The 24,598-nt window shown below is 43.3% G+C and overlaps 1 protein-coding gene across 1 annotated transcript in view; it reads left to right on the top strand.

Annotated features, from left to right (window-relative positions):
- adgrb2 (adhesion G protein-coupled receptor B2) overlaps window positions 1-24,598 on the top strand; it is a gene marked incomplete at its 3' end in the record, with an annotated part of 80,517 nt that overhangs the window by 25,918 nt on the left and 30,001 nt on the right. The window contains 8 exon segments of the mRNA XM_084484649.1: window positions 9,034-9,137; window positions 9,780-9,882; window positions 11,299-11,449; window positions 16,483-16,552; window positions 17,469-17,535; window positions 19,601-19,689; window positions 22,585-22,616; window positions 22,619-22,682. Coding sequence (XP_084340775.1) covers window positions 9,034-9,137; window positions 9,780-9,882; window positions 11,299-11,449; window positions 16,483-16,552; window positions 17,469-17,535; window positions 19,601-19,689; window positions 22,585-22,616; window positions 22,619-22,682 — 680 coding nt within the window.

The raw sequence follows: 24,598 nt of genomic DNA, 5'->3' as shown, positions 1-24,598 counted from the left end.
GAGAGTTGGTTCGGTGCTGACGTTGCTTTATCCCTTCTCCATGCCTGGGGTTGGAAGCCCATTCCCACTGCAACAGTCGGGAAAAAAAAGGCAACAATGCATCGAAAAACGTAATTGCTGAGACTTTCAACTTTTACATTTCGATAGAAAAATCGATAGAAAAAACTGATAGAAAAATTCAAAGTGTGAATCATTCAGCCCCATTGCCCCATGAGATGTGTGTGTGTGTGTGTGTGTGTGTGTGTGTGTGTGGGTGCCAGGGCTCACCACAGTTCTTGTGGGGGCTGCGGCCCCTCATCCAATCCGATGCTGCTGCCCCTGAGGTATAAAGGAGCTCCTTGAGGACTAGAACAAGAGCGAGAGAGAAAGAAGGATTGAAAGAGAGAGCGCTGGTATGTGTGTGTGTGTGGATGGGGGGCCTTAATACATATATGAAATCACTCAAGTGCGGGCAAGCCAAGCACAATGATGGCGACATGCTCGCGTGATCTCAATGCCACGCGCGGGTTTTGCTTAGACTCACACACACACGCGACGATGTCTGCCTGTAGACACAGGCACAAACACAGACACACGCGCACACAGGCACACAAAGGCACACAAAGGCACACACACACACACGCACGCACGCACTCCGTTTCATGGAGCAGATCCAGGCTGCGGTGCTGTTGGAGGAGCAGTGCTGAGTGTCTGTAGCCTGGCTCTGGCAGCTTATCCCAGGGCATGGTGCTGGGGATGGAGGGGGGGAGAGGAGGTCTGGGGGGGGGGGGGGGGTTGGTGGTGGCGGTGGTGGGGGATTAACCTCCATGTTTAATAGAAAAGGGAGGAAGGGATGGAGTCAGAGGCAGAGAGGGAAAGAGAGAGAGAGAGAGAGAGAGAGAGAGAGAGAGAGAGAGAGAGAGCGAGAGAGAGAGATGGTGGGATTTAAAAGTCACCGCTGCCATTACAGGCCGTTTACAGTAAAGCGAAGGATAGCCAGCTAATCCTGTTTACTCCCAGGGCGCCTGTGTGTGTGTCTGTGTGCCAATTCTAGACCCAAAGAAGAAGGAAGTTCCTAGAGAGAACGAGAGCGAGAGAGAGAGAGAGAGAATCAGATAGTGATAGATAGAGAACGGGCAGAGAGAGAGAGCATTAGGGACTGACAGGTAGCCAGATTTCTACAGAGTAGCAGAGTTCCATAATAAAGCCGTCTCATGGTACTTAACATATTCCCAAACCATGTGGAATAAAACAAAGCCTTTGGATATTTTCAGAATGTCACGGTGAAGGTAAAAACCAAGAGATCTTTTAACAATGTCACCCCGCGCATTGAGTGTCGCCTGCGTATCTTCAGTATGTTCTTATTACAACACTGTGCGTTTCCTATCTCCTGCTCCTCTCTGACGACGCTAAGGCACGCCCCTCAAACAGGGGTACATGTGTTTGGTGTTGTTCTTTTCACAGAGGTCAGTTTGTTTTACTTGAAGTGCTTCTCTTAAGACCTGTTTGTTTTTGTTGCCTAGCGACGGCGGGAACTCTCTGTCTGTCGCTGTGCAAAGTGCCCATTTCCGTTTTCCCTCTGCACTTCACTCTTGTGCAGAGTGGTGAGCACAGAGTACTACACACAAGTCTTAGGCCTATTAACGCAATGCTGAGATGCTATAGACGTGGCGTTTGAACTTTGAATAACATGCGCGGAGGTTTTGTGTATGTGTTTGTGTTTGTGTGCATAGGGTTGCATAAGGGTGGATCTATAGTTCAGACGGGTGTCTTCATGTTTTGTTTTCTACATTTCATAGGTTTGTCTGCGTGTGTGCCTGTGTGCATCTGTGCTCTCACAAGTGTGTGTGTGTGTGTGTGTGTGTGTGTGTGTGTGTGTGTGTGTGTGTGTGTGTGTGTGTGACAATCGCTCAATGTCTCTTCATGTATTTTAGTTCCTGTGTGATACTGTGAAGCACACATACCGGAAACGGGAAGCCCTGGTTGTGCTTCTTCTAAAATATGTGGTATTTGATTAAAGTAATCTTCTCTACACTCATTTTATACTTCAGGTGAACATTTTAATTATTGTTTCCATGCTTTTGGAGACATTCCTGCATATTATTTGGCTAGACAGATTGTCTACACATAATATGTGCTTGTGTTATGTCATTAAACTTCTTTGAGGAGTTTTAAGGCAACGCATTTCTAACCTTGATCATTCTTACATTAGTAGCCCTATAAGAAATGGTGCTTATACTAATATTAAACTTCACATATTATGTTTCTCTCTTTAGGTTTGCTGGTATCTGCTCCAAGATCACTGTTTAACATCCTGTACTTCACTTGTACTATGACAATGTTATAATTTAGTTTGAGGCCTTTTCACACACAAACCAGACACTTGGATTTTACTTAAAGTCCACAATTATAATTAACTTGTAGTGTACAACCTGTTCAATCTGCAGTGACAGATGTGATGGTTGAACACTTTCCAACAGGCCTGTACACTGTGAGTGTCAGCTCTGTATTGTGCTCCAGTGTAAAGAGCGTACAAACCTGCTCTCTGTACTTTACGCCAATGTTTTATGAATCCCCATAACAGAAACATAGACAGATTGGTCATTGTTGAGTTTCATGCCAATATACTCTGCTCATAAGTATCACTAGTCTGCTCACCAAGGCTGTATTAAAACCACTAGATGAGTTGTTAATGTCAAATGTTCCCAGAATCGTCATGATGTCGTCATTCATAGTTGAGCCTCATACCAAGGTAAACGCTTGCTCCTCCTCTGTTGCTGTGTTATGGACTCAAGGCAGATTATCAGGTTGGACATGAACCTCGACTCTCTCTAAAGTAGATGACCAGAGTACCAGGGAGGGAGAAAGAGAGAAACACACACAATCAGACACACACAATCACACACACATGCACACACACACACACACACACACACACACACACACACACACACACACACACACACCTAACTATTTTAAATAGAGGAGATTAACATGTGATTCACAGTTATACGGTTTGACATTGGTCTCAAAGCATTATTGTGTAAGGGTGTTTCCAGATAAGGTAGAATTGCCTTGTATGCATGAGTATGATTTCCCCCATCTCCTGTCCCCTGCCACTCAGCCTTCACGTTAGTAATGTTGTGAGATTGTTGAGATTCAGACAGAAGAAGACGAAAAGTACAATTGCATCATCATCATCAACTACGCAACATTTCTTGCTCCCGTGTGGAAAAATGAGCTAATCCCACTATCCCAAACCCAGACAATGGAGTCAATCTCCTCACCATTCCTATTCCTAAGCACCTTCTCGCCTACATTCCTTATCCAATATGTCCGTGCAAATTCGGTCCATCACATCTATGAAGCAGTTCCGGCGTTTTGCTGCAGTAGTTTTCACCATGAACCGTACTCAGAGTACACATGAACCCGCACTTGAGACCACTGAGCCACATGTAAAGAAGGTCACACTAATCACGACCAAACTTGACTTGATGTGCCTGTGACAGCCTTTTAAAAAAATAAAGCAATTATCATTTGGGACAATGCAGAACACAACAGGAGAGATGGAATAAATAACTGCGCCTCCCATTGACATTTTGGATAGCAGTTCACCCTCTCTTGTTGTCTGGCTTAAGCCTGTGCTTTGGCACACTCGACCGTGTCGTTAACTCAAACAGACGTTAAACGCGTTGGGTAACTCTTGTTATGTTGTGCTTGAACAATGTTTGCTTTACGAAAGTCGACCTTTTTGGTGAGATGTCACGGCAATTAGTCGAATGCATTCGTCTTTTATGTTCTCATTCTGAAACATTACCATTTCCATGTAGTTTGTCATTTAAACACACGCACACACACACACACACACACACACACACCCATGATATCAGCACAATCTACATGCACAGGTTCTAAATAGCTATAATCTAACTACCTTGAGGTTGACCCAATCCTATAATGCTTTTAATAGTTTTTGAAGAACCATTTTTTCAATGGTCTCAGCATATAAATTCCCTACTATTTGGTCATTTAGCAGACACCTTTATTGAAAGCAGCTTAAAGTAAATGAGTTGGGGGTGAGGCTGAGGATATAGGGGCTAAGAGACCTCCTGAACACTACCCTATCCCTATCCCTGTTCTTTACGAAAGAGCCCTTCAATTCAAGCTTTCTTTGTTTTCCTTCTTTCAATTGTTTTGCTTTTGAGGCAGGAAAAGTTTGTCTCTGACTTGTACCTGAACCTTTGCTATCTGATTGGACCACTGCAGCTGCACTGGACTCCACGGGTGACTGTAGCTTCTGAGCAAAAGGTTGGAGTGGAGCAATGCACTGCCAACACTCTCAGAATGGCGAGAACCCAGAGAACCACCGGGATTAATAAATGATATACAGACGGACGAAAAGAGAGACACACAGACAGCTAGGCAAGCAGATAGACAGACAGCTGACACTGACATAAAGATACACACAATTTCAACAGCTTTTATGTATGGAAAGATGGACATATACTGTATATATAGATTGATTGATTGATTGATTGATTGATTGATGGATAGATACATGGATGGATAGATAGATGGATAAATATACCGGTAGATAGATAGATAGATAGATAGATAGGGGTGAGTGTAGGAGTTTCATTGCAGAGCAGATAAGTAGGCTAAACTTCCTGCGCTGAAAATAGCTGTCTAACCCATCACATGATAGCCCAGCATGCCCATGGGAGCCTGGTTACACACACAGCCAAACCAACCCTGTTTAATCTACTCCTGTGATGCACACACAGAGTGCATAATTCAATCCATGCAGCACACATAAAACATGGGTACACACACACACACACACACACACACACACACAGACACACACACACACACACTAAAACATCCGCTGCTATCTATTCCCTTTATAATAATATAGATAATATATCCACCCTATTCATTGTTGACATGGACTAGCATTACTGTTTAGCCATGTTTATTTTTTATCCACCTTCTATCCTTCCATTATAATGGATACAATACAATCCAGAAAATAAACAAAAAACGAAAAATAACAATTCATTAACAGTTAACCCATGCTCTAGTAAGCATTAATGATGGTTAATAAAATGCCTTACTGTAAAAGTGTTAGCCACATTACATGGGTCATGTTTATTCTTCTATCCAATGAAAATAATGAATCTCTGCTAAAAACGGTCCAAAGGCCCATTGGAGAAACTGGACTGGGATGTAGGAGCTGGTTTGATCCCTGTTGCTTGTTCCCCTCTTTCCAACGATTCTAATGAAATGCGCCTACCACCAGCCAGCGGTAATCCATAAAGTCTTAGAAGCATGGGAGAGCACAGATATTGGATCTGCCCTCATCCGCACATTGGCCTGTACCTCATGCATGTTGGCCGTTTGATCTTTCCGACTGAGAAACCGTGTCCTGGTGTGTTCTTTGAATTTAAAAGCATAGAAGATAGCCCAACAATTCTGTTTTTTCTATTCGGAAAGCCTCTGGCACAATGGAAATGCTTTTCATGTTTGCATCCGTCTCTCAACCGCTCCTTCCCTTCTCCTTCTCTCCTCCGCCTCTCGCTCTATTTTTCACACTCTCCTTCTCTCAACCGCTCTCCCTCCTTCTCTCTTTTTTCCTCTATCCCAGTCTCTCCCCCCTCACTCTCTCCCCTCACTTCCCCTCCTCTCGCTCTCCCCCTCTTTCCCTCTCCCTCTCTTTTTTAACCTCTCTCCATCTCTGCTTCCATCTCATGAGGTGGGTGTGCGTGTGTGCGTGTGTGTGTGTGTGTGTGTGTGTGCGTGAGTCCACTCCCCTCTGAAAAAATTGCCTTCAATGATGGCCTGTGGAAAATCACTGAAAGGAATGCTTTGACTCTCACACTCTCTTTATCCATCTCTTTCTCTTTCACTCTAGCTCACTCTCTCACTCTCTCTCTCGCTCTCTCTCCCCCTCCTGTCTCACTATCTCAGTCTTTCTCTACCGCTTGTCTCTCTCTCTCTCTCTCTCTCTCTCTCTCTCTCTCTCTCTCTCTCTCTCTCTCTCTCTCTCTGTCTCCAACTCTGCTTTTTTCTGCTTTCACACACCCACTTAGAAATGAGTATACCGCTCACAATACACTTCGTGTATTTTAGCCTACATGTCGTGTTGGAAGACTTGTCAATGTGTTCAGTCCACTATGATTCATCTTGTTGGAATAAGAATTGAGGCCTCATCAGCCCAGGATGTAAATGGAGCTAAATTGTGTGATCTTAAAAACATTAAAGCAACCACATGTAGCTCATTTGAGATCAGGGCACGGTTAACTTCTCTACACCTTTTTTTTTTTTCAATGCTGATTCATTAGCTCAAAGGACAAACTTGAGGAGGGGGTCCAGAAGAGCGGTGTTGTGTAACCTCATGTCCTGAATGTTATGTGACTATTTTTTTATGTACACAACGCACACTGAAAATGTACAAACATGGTTGCCTGGGCGCTGGGCATAAATATTTTATGTTTCCAAGAGGCATGATCAGGTCTTTCAAATACTGTTCTATTTATATGTTGGTTATCTTCTTCTACGTGTGCTTGTGTTGGGCCTAGCCTTGGTGAATGAGTTGCCATGCAGGATTGTTATTGAGACATATATGATACTGTATGATGCCATAGCACGCTTTCTTGAGATACAGTGAATTGCTTAAATTTTGATCACAGTTAATAACATGTTATTTACCTTAAAAGAGAAGGGGGGATGGCAAGGAGATAATATCCACAGATGAAGTGAGGGTAAATCAAGCTTAGGCACAGCATTATGATTGTTCTTAAAAAAAGGACACTGCAATCATCAGGATGGTAAAAGAAGAAAAAGATTCAGGAAGATTCAACGTCCTGATTCAAATTCATCCACTCAAGAAAGGGGTGTGTGTGTGTCTGTTTGTGTATGTATGTATGTTTGTGTGTTCAAGGAGTATGTGTTGTAGAGATAATCAATAGTTTATAGGAAATACATTTATTTTTCTCCTTCTGTATCTCTGCGTTTAATTGTCGCTGGGCAGTTTTTTGTTTATTTCGCCTTCAGTGTATTAACACCTCAAATGCAAAATTTGACAACCTAATCTCCACCCACACTACATTAGTAGGCTCACTAGATTACAGCCTTGCTGTCCCCTGCTCTCTCTCTCTCTCTCTCTCTCTCTCTCTCTCTCTCTCTCTCTCTCTCTCTCTCTCTCTCTCTCTCTCTCTCTCTCCCTCCTTCTCTCTATCGCTCTCTTACCCACTCTTTCACTCTCTCTCTATCTCCCTCTTACTCTCTCTCTCTCACACACACACTGTTACTCTCTCTCTATCTCCCTCTTACTCTCTCTCACTCTTTCTCTATATATATATCCCTCTTACTCTCTCTCTCTGACACTCTCTCTATCTCCCTCTTACTCTCTCTCTCTATCTCCCTTACTCTCTCTCTCTCTCTCTCTCTCTCTCTCTCTCTCTCTCTCTCTCTCTCTCTCTCTCTCTCTCTCTCTCTCTCTCTCTCTCTCTCCCACCCCCTCTTACTCTCTCTCACATTGTCCTGCTCTTTCTCACTCTGCCTCTCTGGCCTTGTTCTCGTCTGGCGTGTGTGTATCTAAATATATCTGGCTGTGGTGGGAGGCGGAACTGGGAAAAGGGAACTCCATGCTTTTACCACTGGCCATGTTCATACAAGGCTTATTAAAGTCTTGTGTTAAGCACAGATGAAGCACGATAAAATGAGTCCATTGTAATCTCCAAGGCTTTAGGTCCATTTTAGTTTCATTATTATTAAGTTCATTATTATTGCGTTTTGTCTATCTTGTGGGTCAAATAACAAGTTTTTAGTTGGTGTAGTGTCGGCGATTGACACTGAATCACTTGACCACAGCACATTGTACACAATACAGTACATTACTTTGCCTTCTGTTTTACTTTGTGCTGTTTTTATATTCTTAGTTGCTTTTTTTTTTGGCCTCTTGTGAGCAAAGACTTTTTTCACACAATAAGACACAAATTGCTCACACTTACAAACCACATTTTTACATATCACTGGGCTATTCAAAGAACACAAATAAAATAATGGACATGGTTATGTTTTATTTATTTTTTTCCAACATCAAGCAATGGCGGCACACTGCCTATTACAAACTGTGGAAACTATAGCTGTGTAAAGTAGATAACAACCCTAAACGAGGTTGAATGCAAGAACAAAACCGATGGGTAAGAAAACATTAAAGGAGAGAGAGGTGGAGGACTGAAACAAAACAGAACGTCTTCAGCCAACCGGGGCTGTCTACGTCTAGTCCTCCTTGAGTCGTATGAGTCCTCCATGCCCTGCTCTTCACTCTAGACAACCTCCCTGTTAAATCCATTAGTGTGTTGGATTTCACTTTCAGGGCCACGCTCTTAGGACCTTTCACAGCCACACTCTGAGGACCTCATGTCGAGGACTTTATTTTAGTTATTTATATATATATATATATATATATATATATTATAGTGATTGGTGAATTTTAGGAATTAGGTAAGAGATGGTTACGTTTAGGGTTAGTGTTAGGGTTTGTTAAGGTATTTTCTGATATAGTTCGATTTTGATATGAGGCTGGCTACGTGTTGTGTTTCATAACATTTAGGGTCCTAAGAAAACTAGGATCTTAAGACTGTGGCCCCCTCCGATATTCCAGCTGCTTCCCATCCAGCTCTGCATCAGCTGCCAAACATAACACTGACAGTTCTGTACCATGCCCAAATATGGCCTTGTTCCTGAATGGGAGCTGTCCGGGGTCCTGAACTTAACCTTCTGTGGAGATACTCAATGAAACTGGGGCTCCACGAACCACACACGCATTCTAGTGGTTGGTTTCAGCAGATAGATCAGCACGTGATGACGTAAGCGCTCCCCAAATAAAGACTATGAATGTGTGGTATCATTTATGTGACACATTACTCCAACAAGTTAGCGATGGGTTTCCTTTATGTGTCTTGACTGATTCTTTGATTAGACGCTTTAATGGTATATGTATGTGTATGTTTGTGTATGTGTGTGTGTGTGTGTTTCTCTCTCCAGGACATGGGACCTTCCAGTATGCCCTCAGTGCCGCTCATGGTGGGCTGTGGAGTCTCCTGCACAGCCCTGATCATCCTGCTGCTCATCTACGCTGCCTTCTGGAGGTCAGGACACAGGCACAGGCAGACACACACACACACACACACACACACACACACACACACACACATCCATATACGCACTCATACATAGACACATGCAGGCATACATCGACACACACAAATACATACACACGGACATGGATAGAATGCCAGATGGAAACACACACACACACGTGTATATATATATATATATATATACATATATATGTACACATCAATGCATGCACGCAAACACACACACACACACACACACACACACACACACAGTACTTAGGCCTCTGTGGTCCCTAAAGACGATCAGCTAGAATGAATGGGCATCTAAATTGCTGTTGCGCGCCATGCTAGCAGTAGGTCCAGTCAGTGCAAATGGCTGGTGTGGTCTATGTGTGGGGTGCAGCGCAGGAGGAGGGGGGAGTGGGTGTGGGGGGAGAGGGGGGATGTAATGCGTAACAGATGGAGGGGATGGAGCTAATGACTCCACCAAAAGCAAGCTGCAGATGGCTCTATAACTCTTTTTATTTACTAGTGGCTGTTCCTCTTCACTCTAGTGAAATCCATCTATGTCTCGCTTGCCAACCTCCCCCCTATCTCTCTCTCTCACTGGTCTCTCCCTCTCTATGCCTCTACCTCTCTCTAAATCTATAGGTACATTCGCTCTGAGCGATCGATCATCTTGGTGAACTTCTGTCTCTCCATCCTGGCCTCCAACATGTTGATCTTGGTGGGACAATCACAGACACTCAGCAAGGTGAGTCCCAGTCTTCTGATGCACACGTACACATGCATACGTGCACACATGCACAAACACATGCACAAACGCATGCACATGTGCATGGACTCACACACATGCATACACATATGCACACAAGGAAACACAAGAGTGAGAAACACACAGCTTCAAAGTTATAAGTAAGAGAGAAAGGCCCACGTTTACTCAAGGAACACACACACACACACACACACACACACACACACACACACACACACACACACACACACACACACACTGAAACACACACTTAAAGGCAACGACATAAACACACAACAGATCGTCATTCAGACAAAAAAAAGTCTAAAACATGTTTACAGACAAAAGCGCACACACATACATAATCATATTTGCACCCATTATGATTGGATAACTAGTTAGCATAATCCGTGCTATAACAATAATGTTTTTGAACAGAATCCAAACCCATCACCATAAAATTTGTTTCAAGGTTACAACAAATCTGCAACGAAGCACAAACAGAACTTTGTTCCACACTGTTCTGTGGAGATTGTACATCCTGTGCTGTGTGATAGTATATTAGAGCATCTGACACTGCATTAAGGGAGTGGTCACACATACACTCACACTCACACACACACACACACACACACACACACACACACACACACACACACACACACACACGCACACACCACAGCCTTTTGGTTTCTCTGCCTTGAAGAACATTGTAGAGGTTTTAATGTATGCATAATGAATACTGCATGCAGTATTCATTCCTTAAGGTTTGTGATCCGGTTTTAAACTACATTGTTACACCGTGTTCTTTCTACAGCTTAAAATGCATAGCTAACTGTACAATGGGGAGGTACTTCATGTTAGTACAGGAGAATAGAAAGTCCCCTGCAGCCATTGATTATTCACAATGCAACAGTAGGTATCAGCAACAGGTACCGCTAAAAGGTACTACACCTGTTCCTGAGTTTAATTTGGAATCTACTAACAAGCAAACAGTGCACCAAACACACACTTACACAAATGGTGTGAGCAGACCTGAGTTCCAGCAACTACACGCCTGTGACATTTAACTCTATTCTATTATGTGACATGCAGTATGGCGGTATCATATAACCGGCTCATTTTCCATCCTCTATTTATCCTCTCGCTCTCTCTGGCGTTCTCGGTCCTGCCTCTTCTCTCACTGCCAAGTGGACTCTCTCCCTTGCTCTCTCTTTTTGTTGCTCTGTCTCTGCAACAAGTAGACATTCCGCAGTATAGCGCAGTACTAATGAGATCTTTAATTTCAGCACTGTGACCTTTTTACTCACATCCCTTGCTTCCTTCAGAAGAAATTAACTCAACTCTCTCTCTCTATCTCTCTCTCTCTCTCTCTCTCTCTCTATTGTTCCTCTAACTCAATCTCACTCACCCAAGGGTCTGTGCACTGTGACGGCGGCCTTCCTGCATTTCTTCTTCCTGGCGTCGTTCTGCTGGGTGCTGACCGAGGCGTGGCAGTCTTACCTCGCTGTCATAGGCAAGATGAGGTCGCGCCTGATCCGCAAGCGTTTCCTGTGCCTCGGCTGGGGTAAGCGCACATGCAAATGCACACGCACGTGCACACACACAGACACACACATACACACACACACACACACACACGGTTTGTAATTCACAACGGAATCAAAGTATGGACACGAACATCTGGGCATCTGTCCCATAGTCCACAAATCATACTTTCACTTTCTTCAGACTTTCTTCAGAATATTTGTTTCGCCCGATCATGTTGCTAGAGGCGTGGAACTTTAAGGTTTTGAACGCTGTGCAGACTTGCAGCTATAGGAATGCACCCCTTCCAAATATTCCTTCCAATCGTGCAAATGAGTTTATCTTTGGTAGAGATCTCTGTAACGAAATAGGAAACAAGGTCCAGCTTTAGCTCTTCCCATGTTTGGTGTCTCTCGGCCCCCAAAAGCTCTGCAATAGCAAAGTAAGACTGCAGCATCCGAGGTTATCAGTCTCTCAACATCACTGCTTTATCTTTTCTCCTTTATTGGTGGTGTCACACCATTCTCTGGTGTCACACCATTCTCTTCCTGTCAAACCACCAAGTATCCCTGTGCCCTGTCCTTTTCGATCTCCCATCCGCCAGACTGAAGGAGAAAACGCATGGCTTTGTGAATTTTCTAAATGCTACCACGATTACATCTCCATATTGGCAAGATCTCAAGGAGATATCCAATGGGATTGCACCAACACACACAAACACATATTGATCCATCCTGCCTATTTGATCCGCTCTTTGATGCCCTCCGCTGATACAGAGGCAAGGGTACAGAACGTATTGAATGTTTAACAACCGCAAGACAATGAGATGGATGGAGATAGGTGGAGATAAAAAGGAGTGAGAGAGAGAGCCCGAGAAAGAAAGAATGAGAGAGGGAGAGAGGGACATTTTTTTTTCCTTGATGTGCGGCACGTAAATACATCACAAAAAGAATGAGGCAGTGAGGTGCTATCCTGTGGCGCTCCTGGGGTCTGTACACTCTCACAGGTCAACCGTAAAGTGTCCAGTCTATTTGTGATTTTTCTAATCAGCAAACTCCATCTGAAGGTGAACAGCCCTGGGGGGGGGGGGTTCAGTCAATATGAACACAGGGTCCAGTGACCGCTCGCCCATGATTGTTTTTGCTCACTCTCCTCCATATTGACCCTATCGCGGTACCAAAGTGAAGATCAAAGTCACCATGAAACGATGCGTTATGTCCAACCGTTACCTGTCGGAACAATGGGTGGCTGAACGAAACGCATGTTTTTGATTATTACGTTGTTTTACACCCAATTATGATGTGTGATATTGGGTTTCTATGATGGTGATACTATCATGATTTCCAAGTTTTACCTCTAAACTGTGAAAAAACCTGAATGGCAAAAATAATAATAATTCCATGCAAATTGTAATTTATTTTTAAAACATACACATCATATTACAGTCTAGGGGTGACCTCATTGTATAACAGCGGGACATTTGGGAAGATAGGGTAGCTAAATTAAATGATACCAGAGCATTGCTTGGCTTCTAGAAGGAAAAGCCCATAAGTTATACATTTGTTTGTTTGGTGGCGGTTTGACTTAGTCTTTTGTCTGCGTTTGGCTGTGTTATGTTTTGCTTTGAATAAATGTCCTTATTGTTTGTTTAATAACCCCTTTGTGTAATGGCAGCTGCACTATGCAATAATTTCCTGTTTGGAAACAGAGCACATCCTAGACGGTAAGTCTTGAAGGATTCACAATAACAGGAAAAAAAAAGCGTCTGGCAGCATTGTGAAACCATTAAGGATGATCCCAAAAAGTAAAACGCAAACTGTGTCAACAGCAGCTGTCAGTTGGTACTAGTCGTGCTGGTGAGAGATATTCTCCCTGCTGGTTCTCGTTAGCACATTCTTTGCTGATCTGCTATAAGTCCTGTATGCGTGAGCGTATCATTCATGTGTATTTTACATCTCTAATGAGTTAAACCCCTCTACGGTCTCTTTATGATGGGATGTGAGAACCGTGCGTAATCACACACAACGGAGCTCTCCGTCTCCACGGCGACTGGCCACTGTTTAATTTCATAAATGTATTACTATAATTCCGATATATATAATGCTAGCCTATGTAACAGTATATAAATAAGGCTCCTATGAACACATATTTTCTAACAAATTGGATGCAGATGCTGCCATGATCCAACACGCATTTAGACGTCTGTGGGGAAACCCTGGTAAGCCTGTTGATTATTTTCAAGGCCTTGAACCATGCAAAAGTCACAACATAGGGCCGCGTGGCCGCGTGTGACTTATACTGCATTCAACGATCAGTTGATGTCAGGGTTGGCCTGGCGGATCGGATTCGAACTGTGCAAAACCTTTATCGGGGACGCCCCTATTACAGTCGGATCTGTGCTCTGAATTTTCTGCACCTTATGTATAAGATGTTGCTGATTTTCATCAGAAACACCTCATGCGTACAGTCTTTGATTGCGCACTTTGAAACTCCTCCTTATCTCTGCAATCATAGATGATTACCCATGCCTGTGGTAGACATATACTCTTTCTTTTCCCGGCCCTGGAGAGGCCAGTGTAACGTGCCACTGGGTCAGGTGAAGGGCGTACCATCTTTTCATTAAAGCTCAGCCCGTTGCCAGGTGTGAAGTTATCAACAATAATGAAGAGGGCTTCCTTTCTCTCTCTGCGATACACGCAGAAAGAGAGAGCCACCGGCACTGCCGGTGTTGTCCTAGTGACCGTTAATGAGCTGCCTACTCTCCAAATCCTCCATTTCTGTCTCTGGAAGTATTTACGACCGAGCTTACAATACTTAGACCAAAACACTCATCTAGGTCTTTCCCCGGATTCCTTTGGAATCCCAAAAAAAAACCTCCAATAAAGTCACTATAATTTATCACGTGTAAGAAAGGGGTTGCGCTGTAAAGGTTTTGAATCAAAAAATGCAATAAAAACTGAGGTGGTTTCTCCTGATGCGGAGGCGCAGCTGTGGCGTGTGTCAGATGGCAGGCGATGAATCCATTCAGGGAGATGTGTTCGCAGCTTTATAGACGCAGACGTCAGTCTTTAATCACCAGAGCATTAGCCCTGATCAAGCTGTGCTAAAAATCCACAAAGACAGTACAGAGTGTGGTTAAAAACACATTGCACACTCTTTTCTTTTATTCCAGAGGTAAGGTTTCGACTGCACGGTTTCTCACAGTCCCCCCAATCCCCCCCCCCCCCCCCCCACAACTTCCCCACTCCCCCATTGCTCTGCTTCAATGATGCTCTCTCTGGGCCCAGTCCCGGCTCTGATTCAACCTTTGACCTGTTAAAGAACAGTCCGGTTCCCCCGTTTCGGTGGATAAACATTAATAAAGCAGGAGAGTGGGCCCAAAAGCTCTGCCCTCCACGTCGGGGTCCTGCCCTTCACGGTTTCTACTGTGGAAGTTACATTAGCCTCTAATCCATGAGGAAATAGAAAAGCCACCGGTGTGGTGAAAATGTTCCCGTAACAAAGACAGTGTTGGTGCCCCATCCTGAACTAGGTCTGATGAGTCTGTCTCATCTGGATTTACTTGCCACATCAAATTCAAATGACTAGAATCTATTTTTGAAACGTCAGAAAATAATAAGAATCTGTGTCAGTTCATTGCTTACATTTTTGAAGAACAATCGCACTGACGGTTCAATCTTCAAACTAAACGTAAATACGACAACCAACACGATCAAATAACTTTAACAAAAGTAATGCATGGATAAGAACATCAATGACTTGAATGAGTTCTTCCAGCGCACGACAACAGCACACCATCAAGAAATACATTTCAGACGCTTACCACAAACACTTTGAGAGGGAGAGAGGGAGACAGGGAGACAGGGAGGCAGTAGGAGGGCACATAACGTATTGAATGAACTCATACACTTACAGAAGCCATGACGCTGTCCTGAAAGTAGCCTGAAGCTAGTTGGGTGGTTTAGGAGGGGTGGGGGGGGATCAAACAGCTTATTCCTACCATATCCCTATTGCAATTTTCTTTCCCAAATACTCTGATTGATATCAGTTGCCATAGCAACTGCCAAAATGGGTGTGTTCTATGAAGAGAGAAGTACAGACTTGTGTGTGTGTGTGTGTGTGTGTGTGTGTGTGTGTGTCTTTAATTGAAACTTCCTACCCATGGGTGAAATGGGCTTTGCCTTTCCCCCACCCCCACCCCCCCCGCCGTCTTATTATTTAATGTTAATATGACTTTTTTTCTAATTGCATTTCATTTGTGGCCACCGTTTTGTTAATTGCATGCATATTTCAGAGCCAAGCTAGTTACGAACACCCTCCTCCCCCACCCCCCCCCCCCCCCCCCCCCCCCCCTTTTGTTGGCACATCCTCCACTGCACTCACTCAAACTCTCTCACACCTAATGAAACACATAAAGCAAACACGCAAACAGCCGTCACACCGGCGCCGCACACACCGGCGCCGCGCAAACCGCGCGCACATGCGCTGACGAAAAGAGCCAAATGAATGAATTCTGTGTTGACCCACGCACCTCAGTCTCACTCTGCGTGATATCAATGTTATTCTCATTCTTCAACCTGTGCTCTAAGCACCTTCTCGCATACTCTCACAAACAAAGCACCCCACACGTTCACAGGGGCACAATTAGCCTTGGGTTGTGCAGGCCCCCATGAAAAACACTGAACCAATGCTTGTTTTCACAAGGAATTTGGGCCGCATGTGTTCCGCCGGGAATATTTGTAAAACAGATAAGTAAAAGGGGGAAAGAACTCTGAGATAGGCTATGATGGCTGAGGGTGGTCTTCTCAAGTGACTTGCAGAGCAGGGTTTATTTTTGTTTTCGACGGTTTGTGAGTGTCTGAAGGGGGAAAGGGAAAGATGCTAGCGGTGGTTCGTCAGCGTTACTGAAGACGCCTGGCCTGTTTGATGTCCCTCATAACTGCTTCTTTTCATCCTTCGTTCTAATCCTGTTCTTTAATGCCTAATATGTGATTTTTCATTAATTTCTCTCTCTCTCTCTCTCTCTCTCTCTCTCTCTCTCTCTCTCTCTCTCTCTCTCTCTCTCTCTCGCAGGTCTCCCGGCCCTAGTAGTAGCAGTGTCGGTAGGCTTCACCAGAGCGAGAGGTTACGGCACAGCCAGCTAGTGAGTATAACTCTCTGCATCCCATGCTCGTTCACAGCTAGCTTTAAACCGCATCTCGGTTGACATTCTGATATATTTATATTCTCTGAAGATTCGATTTGATTTTTTAAAGTTATCTGTGTGTTTAATTTAAGTTATGCAGTGCGGTTCACAATACTGGTTTCACAAAAAAAAAGGAAAATAGCCTGGAAAAAACATTTACAACCTGGCAAAGGGGTTTGGAGTTTGGCGTTTGTTGCCGTCCTCGAGCATCCCAAGACTATTGAGGATCCGAGTGGTTCAGCCACTTGGATGGAAAATATAGTTTTTTGTATGCTCAAATCTTTTCTGAAACATCTACATATGAATACAGTATTTATTTTCGAGTGATTCCTTCACTCTACATTGCCATACCTGACCGACTCACTGAAACAAAAGTAAAGGACAGTGTTCTAAAGTTACATTAATCTGATAATGCATTATTATCTTCATCACTCTTTCACAAGCAGCCATTTTGGCCATATTTCATCTTTGCTTCAAAATGAAGACACACTTGGTTATGATTATTATCACTGGAGGACAATTTATGCAGAAAATTACACAGTGGAAAGTGTGATTTGATGATGATGATGTTTTGTATTCATTCTCTAGTTAAGATTGAAGGCAACAGTCCGTAACAAAAAAAAAGACTTACTACATAGATTTCATTTCATCGTTTTTTTCGTCCCCTTTACTTTAAAAAAAATCCCAAGTAAACATGGTGCTTGATTGCTTGTTTGCTTGCTCAAGTGCAGTATTTTCGACCTCCAAGACTAAAAGTCACAACTAGAGAGGGAGAAATCTAGGTTTTACAAGACAAGTAATAAACTAATGTATTTTGCTCTGATCCATGGTGTAAATATCTCCTGTGTGTGTGGTTGTGTGTGTGTGTTTTCAGTTGCTGGCTCTCCTTAGAGGGTGGTCTTCTCTATGCCTTTGTGGGACCAGCTGCTGTCATTGTACTGGTAAGTCTCTTGTTATTGTCCAGCCTCCCTGTCAGTTAAAGAATATTGTTTGTGAATATTTTTAATAATTCAGCAGTTTTTCGTCACCTCAAGCCACATGCGCTATCAAATGCACCGCAAATAAAGAGTAAACAATTACTTACTATTATAGAGCAATCAGCACTCAAAATGTGACAGCATTGAAACCGATCACACATTATTTTCAGATTTTTACTGTAAATGGTGAACACAAATTGATAACTAGTTTTATGCTTGTACGATGCTTGTTGGGTTTAAAATGATGACCAAGGCACTCTTCTTAAAGTTAAAAAGCTTTAATACATAGGCTAATTCATATAGAATTTTAAAAAGTTGCAAACATGTTTCGGCCATTTTAGGCCTTCATCAGGGCAAGATCAATACATAAGGTTGTTGGGTTTATTTTGGAATGTAGCTGCAGGCATGTGTTTTTTTGTGCATGTAAATCAATCCATCATCAACCTTCATATTTGGTACAATAGTTTTCAATGTGTATCTTTTTATATGCATAGCAATAAGACCAGTACAGAGCCGACTCTGTGCAGACAACAATAGAACCTTAATGGTAGTAGCTGGGGCCAGTTAGGAGCTACTGGGTTCACTAGTTGATCACACTGTCCCCTGTAATATTACTACTTTGCCTAACGATGTGTACTGTTAATCATGTATAAATACACTGTCATATAGCCTGTTAGGGTTAGTTTTGTTTTTTTCACGCTCAACCCTGTTGGTCCTTTAGTTCTTCTCTCACTGACCTTTTTTTATCGCTGACTCAACTTTGTTAACATCCCCTTGTCCTCTCTGTGAATGCCACCTTTTAATAGCATGAAAGAAAAAAACATACCCCTCATTAAATATATGCATGTTCCAAGGGCCAAAAATCTATTGACTTTTGATACTTCAGAATTAATGAAGGTTCAAGAACCACCGTGTGTGTGTGTGTGTGTGTGTGTGTGTGTGTGTGTGTGTCTGTATGTGTAAAGAGTTCTAAAAAGCCTGTGTGTGTGTGTGTGTAGTGGGTAGTGTGGGTGGGTAGTGTAGTGTAGTGTACCTACCCCTCCTTCATCTACACATATTTGGAAAAAAAACTAAACGTACGTAATGAGGACAGGACGTCACAGACCTTCCCTTAGGACCCTCGTCTAATTACTGAGTTTGGCCACAAGCAAGTAGCTGAACACAATCTGTCTGACTCAGAGAAAGAGAGAGAGAGAGAGAGAGAGAGAGAGAGAGAGAGAGAGAGAGAGACGAGAGAGAGAGAGAGAGAGAGAGAGAGGAGAGAGAGAGAGAGAGAGAGAGAGCTTGACATGACTGATAGAATGTCGATATGCTCAGTGGGAAAGCAGACGAATAGATCCAGTGTCGGTTCTGTAGCCAACACAGAGGAAAAAGGTTTTAACACTATAGGGGATCCAAGCAATACAGCAAAAATGGATGGGAAGACGAGTCTCCTCAGTGTAGAATGAATAGCCAATGTAATGCATAGTAAGAGGTTGGTGTCAGGGGAAGAGACTGTTATTGAAAGGTAGGAGAATAGCCCACCAGAACATCTTTGACGCATTGGCGTGTGGCAAAGATAGAGATCGAGATGTAGAGGTTATGTGAATTATACGTGTAATGGAGTATGAGGTCAGAAAATTTGAATATATTCTAGCTGACGACAAATGAGCAGCTCTCGGATGGGAAGGATTTCCGAGCATAACATGCAGAGGCAACATGCTTTGGCACAGCTGTGTGTGTGTGTGTGTGTGTGTGTGTGTGTGTGTGTGTGTGTGTGTGTGTGTGTGTGTGTGTGTGTGTGTGTGTGTGTGGTGTGTGTGTGTGTGTGGTGTGTTATTTAATGGAATGTGTAGCACTGGCTAAGTGAGGTCCAACTGTACTCTAATGCAAGCTCAGAGATTAAGCCTTTGATTCATGTATGTTAAAAGTAGTGTGTTGTCTATCCGGTTAAGGCAACACAAGGTACCATTGATGTTCGATAACCATCTTACTCTTTCTCTCTCTCCCTCTCTCTGTCTGTTTCTCTCTCTCTCTCTCTCTCGGACAGGTGAATATGCTGATTGGGATCGTGGTGTTCAATAAGCTCATGTCTCGGGACGGCATCTCGGACAAGTCTAAAAAGCAGCGGCGGGGTGAGTTAATCTCCGTTCACCTCACAGTGCGAAACACCGTCCATGGCAGTGTGAGAGATTGCCTCAGAAAGACTGATAATTACAGAAAAAAAAACAGCATCCCTGTGAAATAAGCCAATTACTTTTGAGAGGTCTCAAGAGACGGAGAGAGAGGGGGAGACATGACCACGGCCCCTGCATAGAGACATCCACCACAGATTAGGCTGATACCAGTTTTTTTGGCAGGTGAAAAGTGTGCAATTTTGGCAGGAAAATCGTCCGACATCTGTCTCATTTAGCTGCCTGATGAATCCGAAGAGTTCACCCGTCCCGCCGTAAGCAAATCGCTCTGTCCCCCTTGCATATGTTTACCAGTTGATTATGTACATTCACAGGGGCTCAGGGGCAGCTGCACCAACGTAGGCTAATGTAATGGTTCAGTTAAATCTGGAGGATTCTTCAAATCAGAGACAGATGGTGTGCTGATTGCATGTTGGTTAAACAGGAGATTGTGTTTCATGATTGATTGTACACAATCAATGTGCAGGTACAAGCAAACACACATTCAAACTACTGTTGGCATTGAGCATAGAGAAGTTTGATATTGGAAAGGAAGAATAAAGTGGGAACACCCTCTGAAGTTTGCAGAGAGGAGTTTTAATCAAACGGTGTGTGTGTGTGTGTGCGTTTTTGTGAGTGGTGTGGGAACATGCATAGATAGCACACCAAAGATATTTAATAAGTTCGTGGGTGGTTAGACAGTGAACAATCACAGTGATCTCATTGACAAAATTCCATTGTTAAATTTCCATGCACGTTTGCTTTTATCTTTTGCCATTGTCCCATTTTGTCCAGGTTCTGCCAACTAATCAAAAACCGAGGTTGTGCTTCAGCTGAATGTGTTGATGAGGGAGACTCTATTATCATGTGTTAGCCAGTAATGCAATAGAGTTCATTCATAACATGTAAAGGAGCAAATTGGCAAAAAAAGGAGAGATACGCATCTCATACACCATACCCAGTCCCACAATCTTATCACGACAACATGGCGTTTCATGGTGGTGGATTATACACTTTATCCTCTGCGTAAGGTCCTCTTTTGACAAGAGCGCATAGGCATGAATGCGGAAAACACATACACTCACACACACACAATGCCCTTATGTAAGACACAAGAGCCGTGGTCCCAGTGTTACTAACAGGGTAGAAAATCATTAACATAATGTATTTCCTTAAGAAGCCATGGGGACACGTTTGGCGTAGAGGCAATGAGCTGTGATGGGACGCTAATGTAGCGTAGCATGTGCATAGCCCCCCAACATTCTCCACCGGAGCGGTATCTACAGATCCACACAGAGACACTTCTCTTGTCCATCCTTGGAGGGGTGACTCAACATGAAATCGTCATATTTTAAAGAGTGTGAAGAATTAATAGGTCTCTTAACACTGACAGTAACCTATGTTTACTAGTCTTTGCATATTCATCTCACTAGCAACAACAACAGAACAGAACACAACAACAACATCTACTTCATATGTATCCCTAATTTAATTATTTAAAAATTGTTTGAATGTGCACTGGATATTTTGATGCGAGTAAAACAATGATATGGTTCCGAATTAGATCCATCCACCAGTTTTTGACTAATTACAATGTATATTTGAATGATTTTCACCTAATAACATACTTCGCTCAGTCATTAAGTGAAGTGTAATAAATTGCTATTTAACTTAAAAATGTCTATTAAACGAAACATTAATGACTCTTAATTACAACTTCACACAGACTTCCATGAATATATGTTTAAACGCGTCAGGATCATTTCAAACTGAAAATGCTACGAGAAAAGCTGAATACAATGCTCTCCAACTTTCACCCTTGGCCTTACCTCACAGTTACTTTTCTAACAAAAATATTAAAACATTTAAATGAAAGACATATAAACATACATGCCTTTGCATGTTATTTATCTGACTCTCTAAAACGGTCAGGGATCATAACTTTGTTGTTTTTATTGTAGGTAATCGTCTATTGTTTTTTGGAAATGCTGTAACCTCAAAATTATCCCCAAAAAAGTGTTGTTTCAATTCTAATCATATGCTCTCCAAACCATCTATTTGGGTTTTCCAGAAAGTGCTGATGATGCTGGTGACAACGATGATGACAATGATGGTGACAAACGATGATGATAAATAATACAAAATATTATAATTTGTAGTATTAATAATATCAGGCCTTTCAAAGCAAAGGCTCACTCCGAGACAGTGGTGAAAAACAATGAGAACATGAACACAACAGACAGACACACACACACACACACACACACACACACACACACACACACACACACACACACACACACACACACAGAGCCTACCACAGGGGAAGGGATGGATCAGCTCCCGTCTGTCTCTCTGTAGTCCATTAAATCCTCATTACTTCAACATACTGTAACATTGCTCAACAGTGTCCATCGCTCACTCTCTACTTAATCAACTGTGGGCGTACCAGTTCACTATGAACTTACCTGTTTCTTATTGTTTGCTGTTGGTCCACTCTGTTTTTAATTTGGCTTTCTTTTTTCTTTCTTTGTCCCTTTTATTTCTTTTGTCTTTGTCTTGTGTCCTCCCTCTCCCTTCCTCCTACCTCTTCTTCTCCTCCATTTGTCCCTGACCTCATGTTCACACATTCCGAACCCTGGCCTCTGCCTGCTCCCCCAATCACATCTGTGTCCGTGTGTGTGTGTGTGCTTGCGTTTGTATGTTTGTGTGTCGTGTGTGTTGTGTGTGTGTGTGTGCTTGCGTTTTTATCTGTGTGTGTCTGTGTTAATGTCTGCGCACCTGTGTTTTGGGCGGTATATGTGTATGTGTGTGTGTGTGTGTGTGTGTGTGTGTGTGTGTGTGTGTGCGCGTTCCAAAGCGTCCCGGTGGAGGCACGTAACCGGCTGCTGCTGAATGCTCCAAGTGTGGCGTCATCTCAAGCACCGCCATGTCCAGCTCCACCGCCAGCAGCGCCATGTTAGTCTCTCTACCATGCTCCATGCTTTCTCAGTGTCTCTCTACCTCGCTCTCTCTCTCTCTGCCACTTTAAAAGCCTTTACCTTTCACTGTATTGCTCTCACTGTCACTCTTCTTGCTCGCTCGCTCAGTTCCTCGCTCGCTCTCTCAATTCTTCGCTCGCTCTCCCCCCCTCTGTCTCTCTCTCTTTCTCTCTCACACTCACACATGCTCTCACTCTAACTCCCTCTCTGTTTCTTCTATCTCTGTGTATCTCTCATAGTCTCTCTGCCCCACGCTCTCTCTCCTTCTCTCTCGCTCATTGCATATATGTATCTCTCTCTCTCTCTCTCTCTCTCTCTCTCTCTCTCTCTCTCTCTCTCTCTCTCGCTCTCTCTCTCGCTCTCTCTCTCTCATATTGCATAAATGTCACTCTCTTGCGTCCCTGTTGGTAAGAAAGGAGAGGGTATCCTCTTCCTTCTTACCTCTTTCTGTTCTTCTCATTCTCGTTCTTATCAACCCACTCTCTGTCTCATTCTCACTGTCCGGATTGGATGACTCGGGATGACGGACATTAAAACTAACCAATGACACAGCAGCAACAACAACCACAACAGCCACAACAACAACAAAGTAAAACAAAAATGCACAAAAGCCATTAACAAAATGGAAATGAATCTTTACCTGGTGTTCGATGCTAATGTCCTACGTATTCACGGAGAACACAGGTGCGAATCGTTAATCATAATGAATGTACCCTCCATGCACTGATGAACTCACCAGGTGCGATAATACACAGGCTCACGTTCCCCCTGGCCGTCTATAATGTATAATAATGTTTACATTAAAAACCATTACGACGGGCTAATTATCTTAATGACAATCCAGTGTGATGTTTAAACCGTCACGGTAACTGGTCGTGTGTCAACGTTTAGATTGACATTGCAATTGCATCCTTCAAATCCTGCTGCGAGTCAACAATTGTAGGAAATAGGGCTTTCAGAGATGTTGCCCGGGGGTCATGGCACATAAAAATGTCAATAGGCAGTACTCCTTTGAGTTTCTGACGACTCCAATGCTAAATGCTACGGTTATTGAGGGTAAAATCCCTTAATGGAGCCGAGACACCCTCTTTAGTGTAATTTGTAAGAAGCAAAATAGGTTAGCCATGCAAATTCCGACATTGAATGAAACTCTGCGAGACGGCGTCTCGAAAACACAAAGCCACAATCTTGATGGATGTTCAAACGGGGATCGTATCTGCGGCCCGAGTGAAAAAAAAGAATAAGACAAAAAAAACACATGGAAGTGCTTTCTTTCTTCCAGGCAGTGATCTTTTCCGACAGGAAGTCTTAGAGGCAAAGCGTTTACCGCCGATGGTGTTCATTATTCAAAGTGATGGCTGGGAAGTTGTTAAAATGCCAGCACCTTATTAGAAAAGGGTGCTTCAGAATGCGTACGCTATAAAGTGAGACCCGGGCTGCAAATTATGGAGAACACAGCCATGCCGTAGTTCAAGCCCACTAAATAATGCAGAGTAAAAAATGATGTGGCAGGAAGCCATAGGAAGTAAAGTGAACCTGATAATAAAAAAAGAAAAGTGGGATTTTGGAGGAGCTTCATATTTCTCTATAAACAGACCACCGCTGTCTGGTTCGGGCTCTCTTATGGGCCGTTGAAAACGTCATGTAAAAATGCCCCACAATTATATCATATATGCGGCGAAATTTAGCAATGGTCTCCAACTCACACTTAGTGCTGATGAATTTCTTCCACAGTCGCCGGTCAGGATGGAGAAGCGGCTCTGTGGGCTAGGGTGTTACATCTCCCGGCTAAAAGGTTTCTTCCCCCCCCCCCCCCCCTAGAAAGGACAGCTCAGACCCTGCCTGTACCTCACCGTCTCTTTCACCACGAGGTGTCTTCTGTGCTCCCCAGAG

The sequence above is a fragment of the Micromesistius poutassou genome, assembly GCF_964030765.1.
Source record: "Micromesistius poutassou genome assembly, chromosome: 20".
Lineage (NCBI taxonomy): Eukaryota > Metazoa > Chordata > Actinopteri > Gadiformes > Gadidae > Micromesistius > Micromesistius poutassou.
This window is presented reverse-complemented; position numbering and strand designations above follow the sequence as displayed.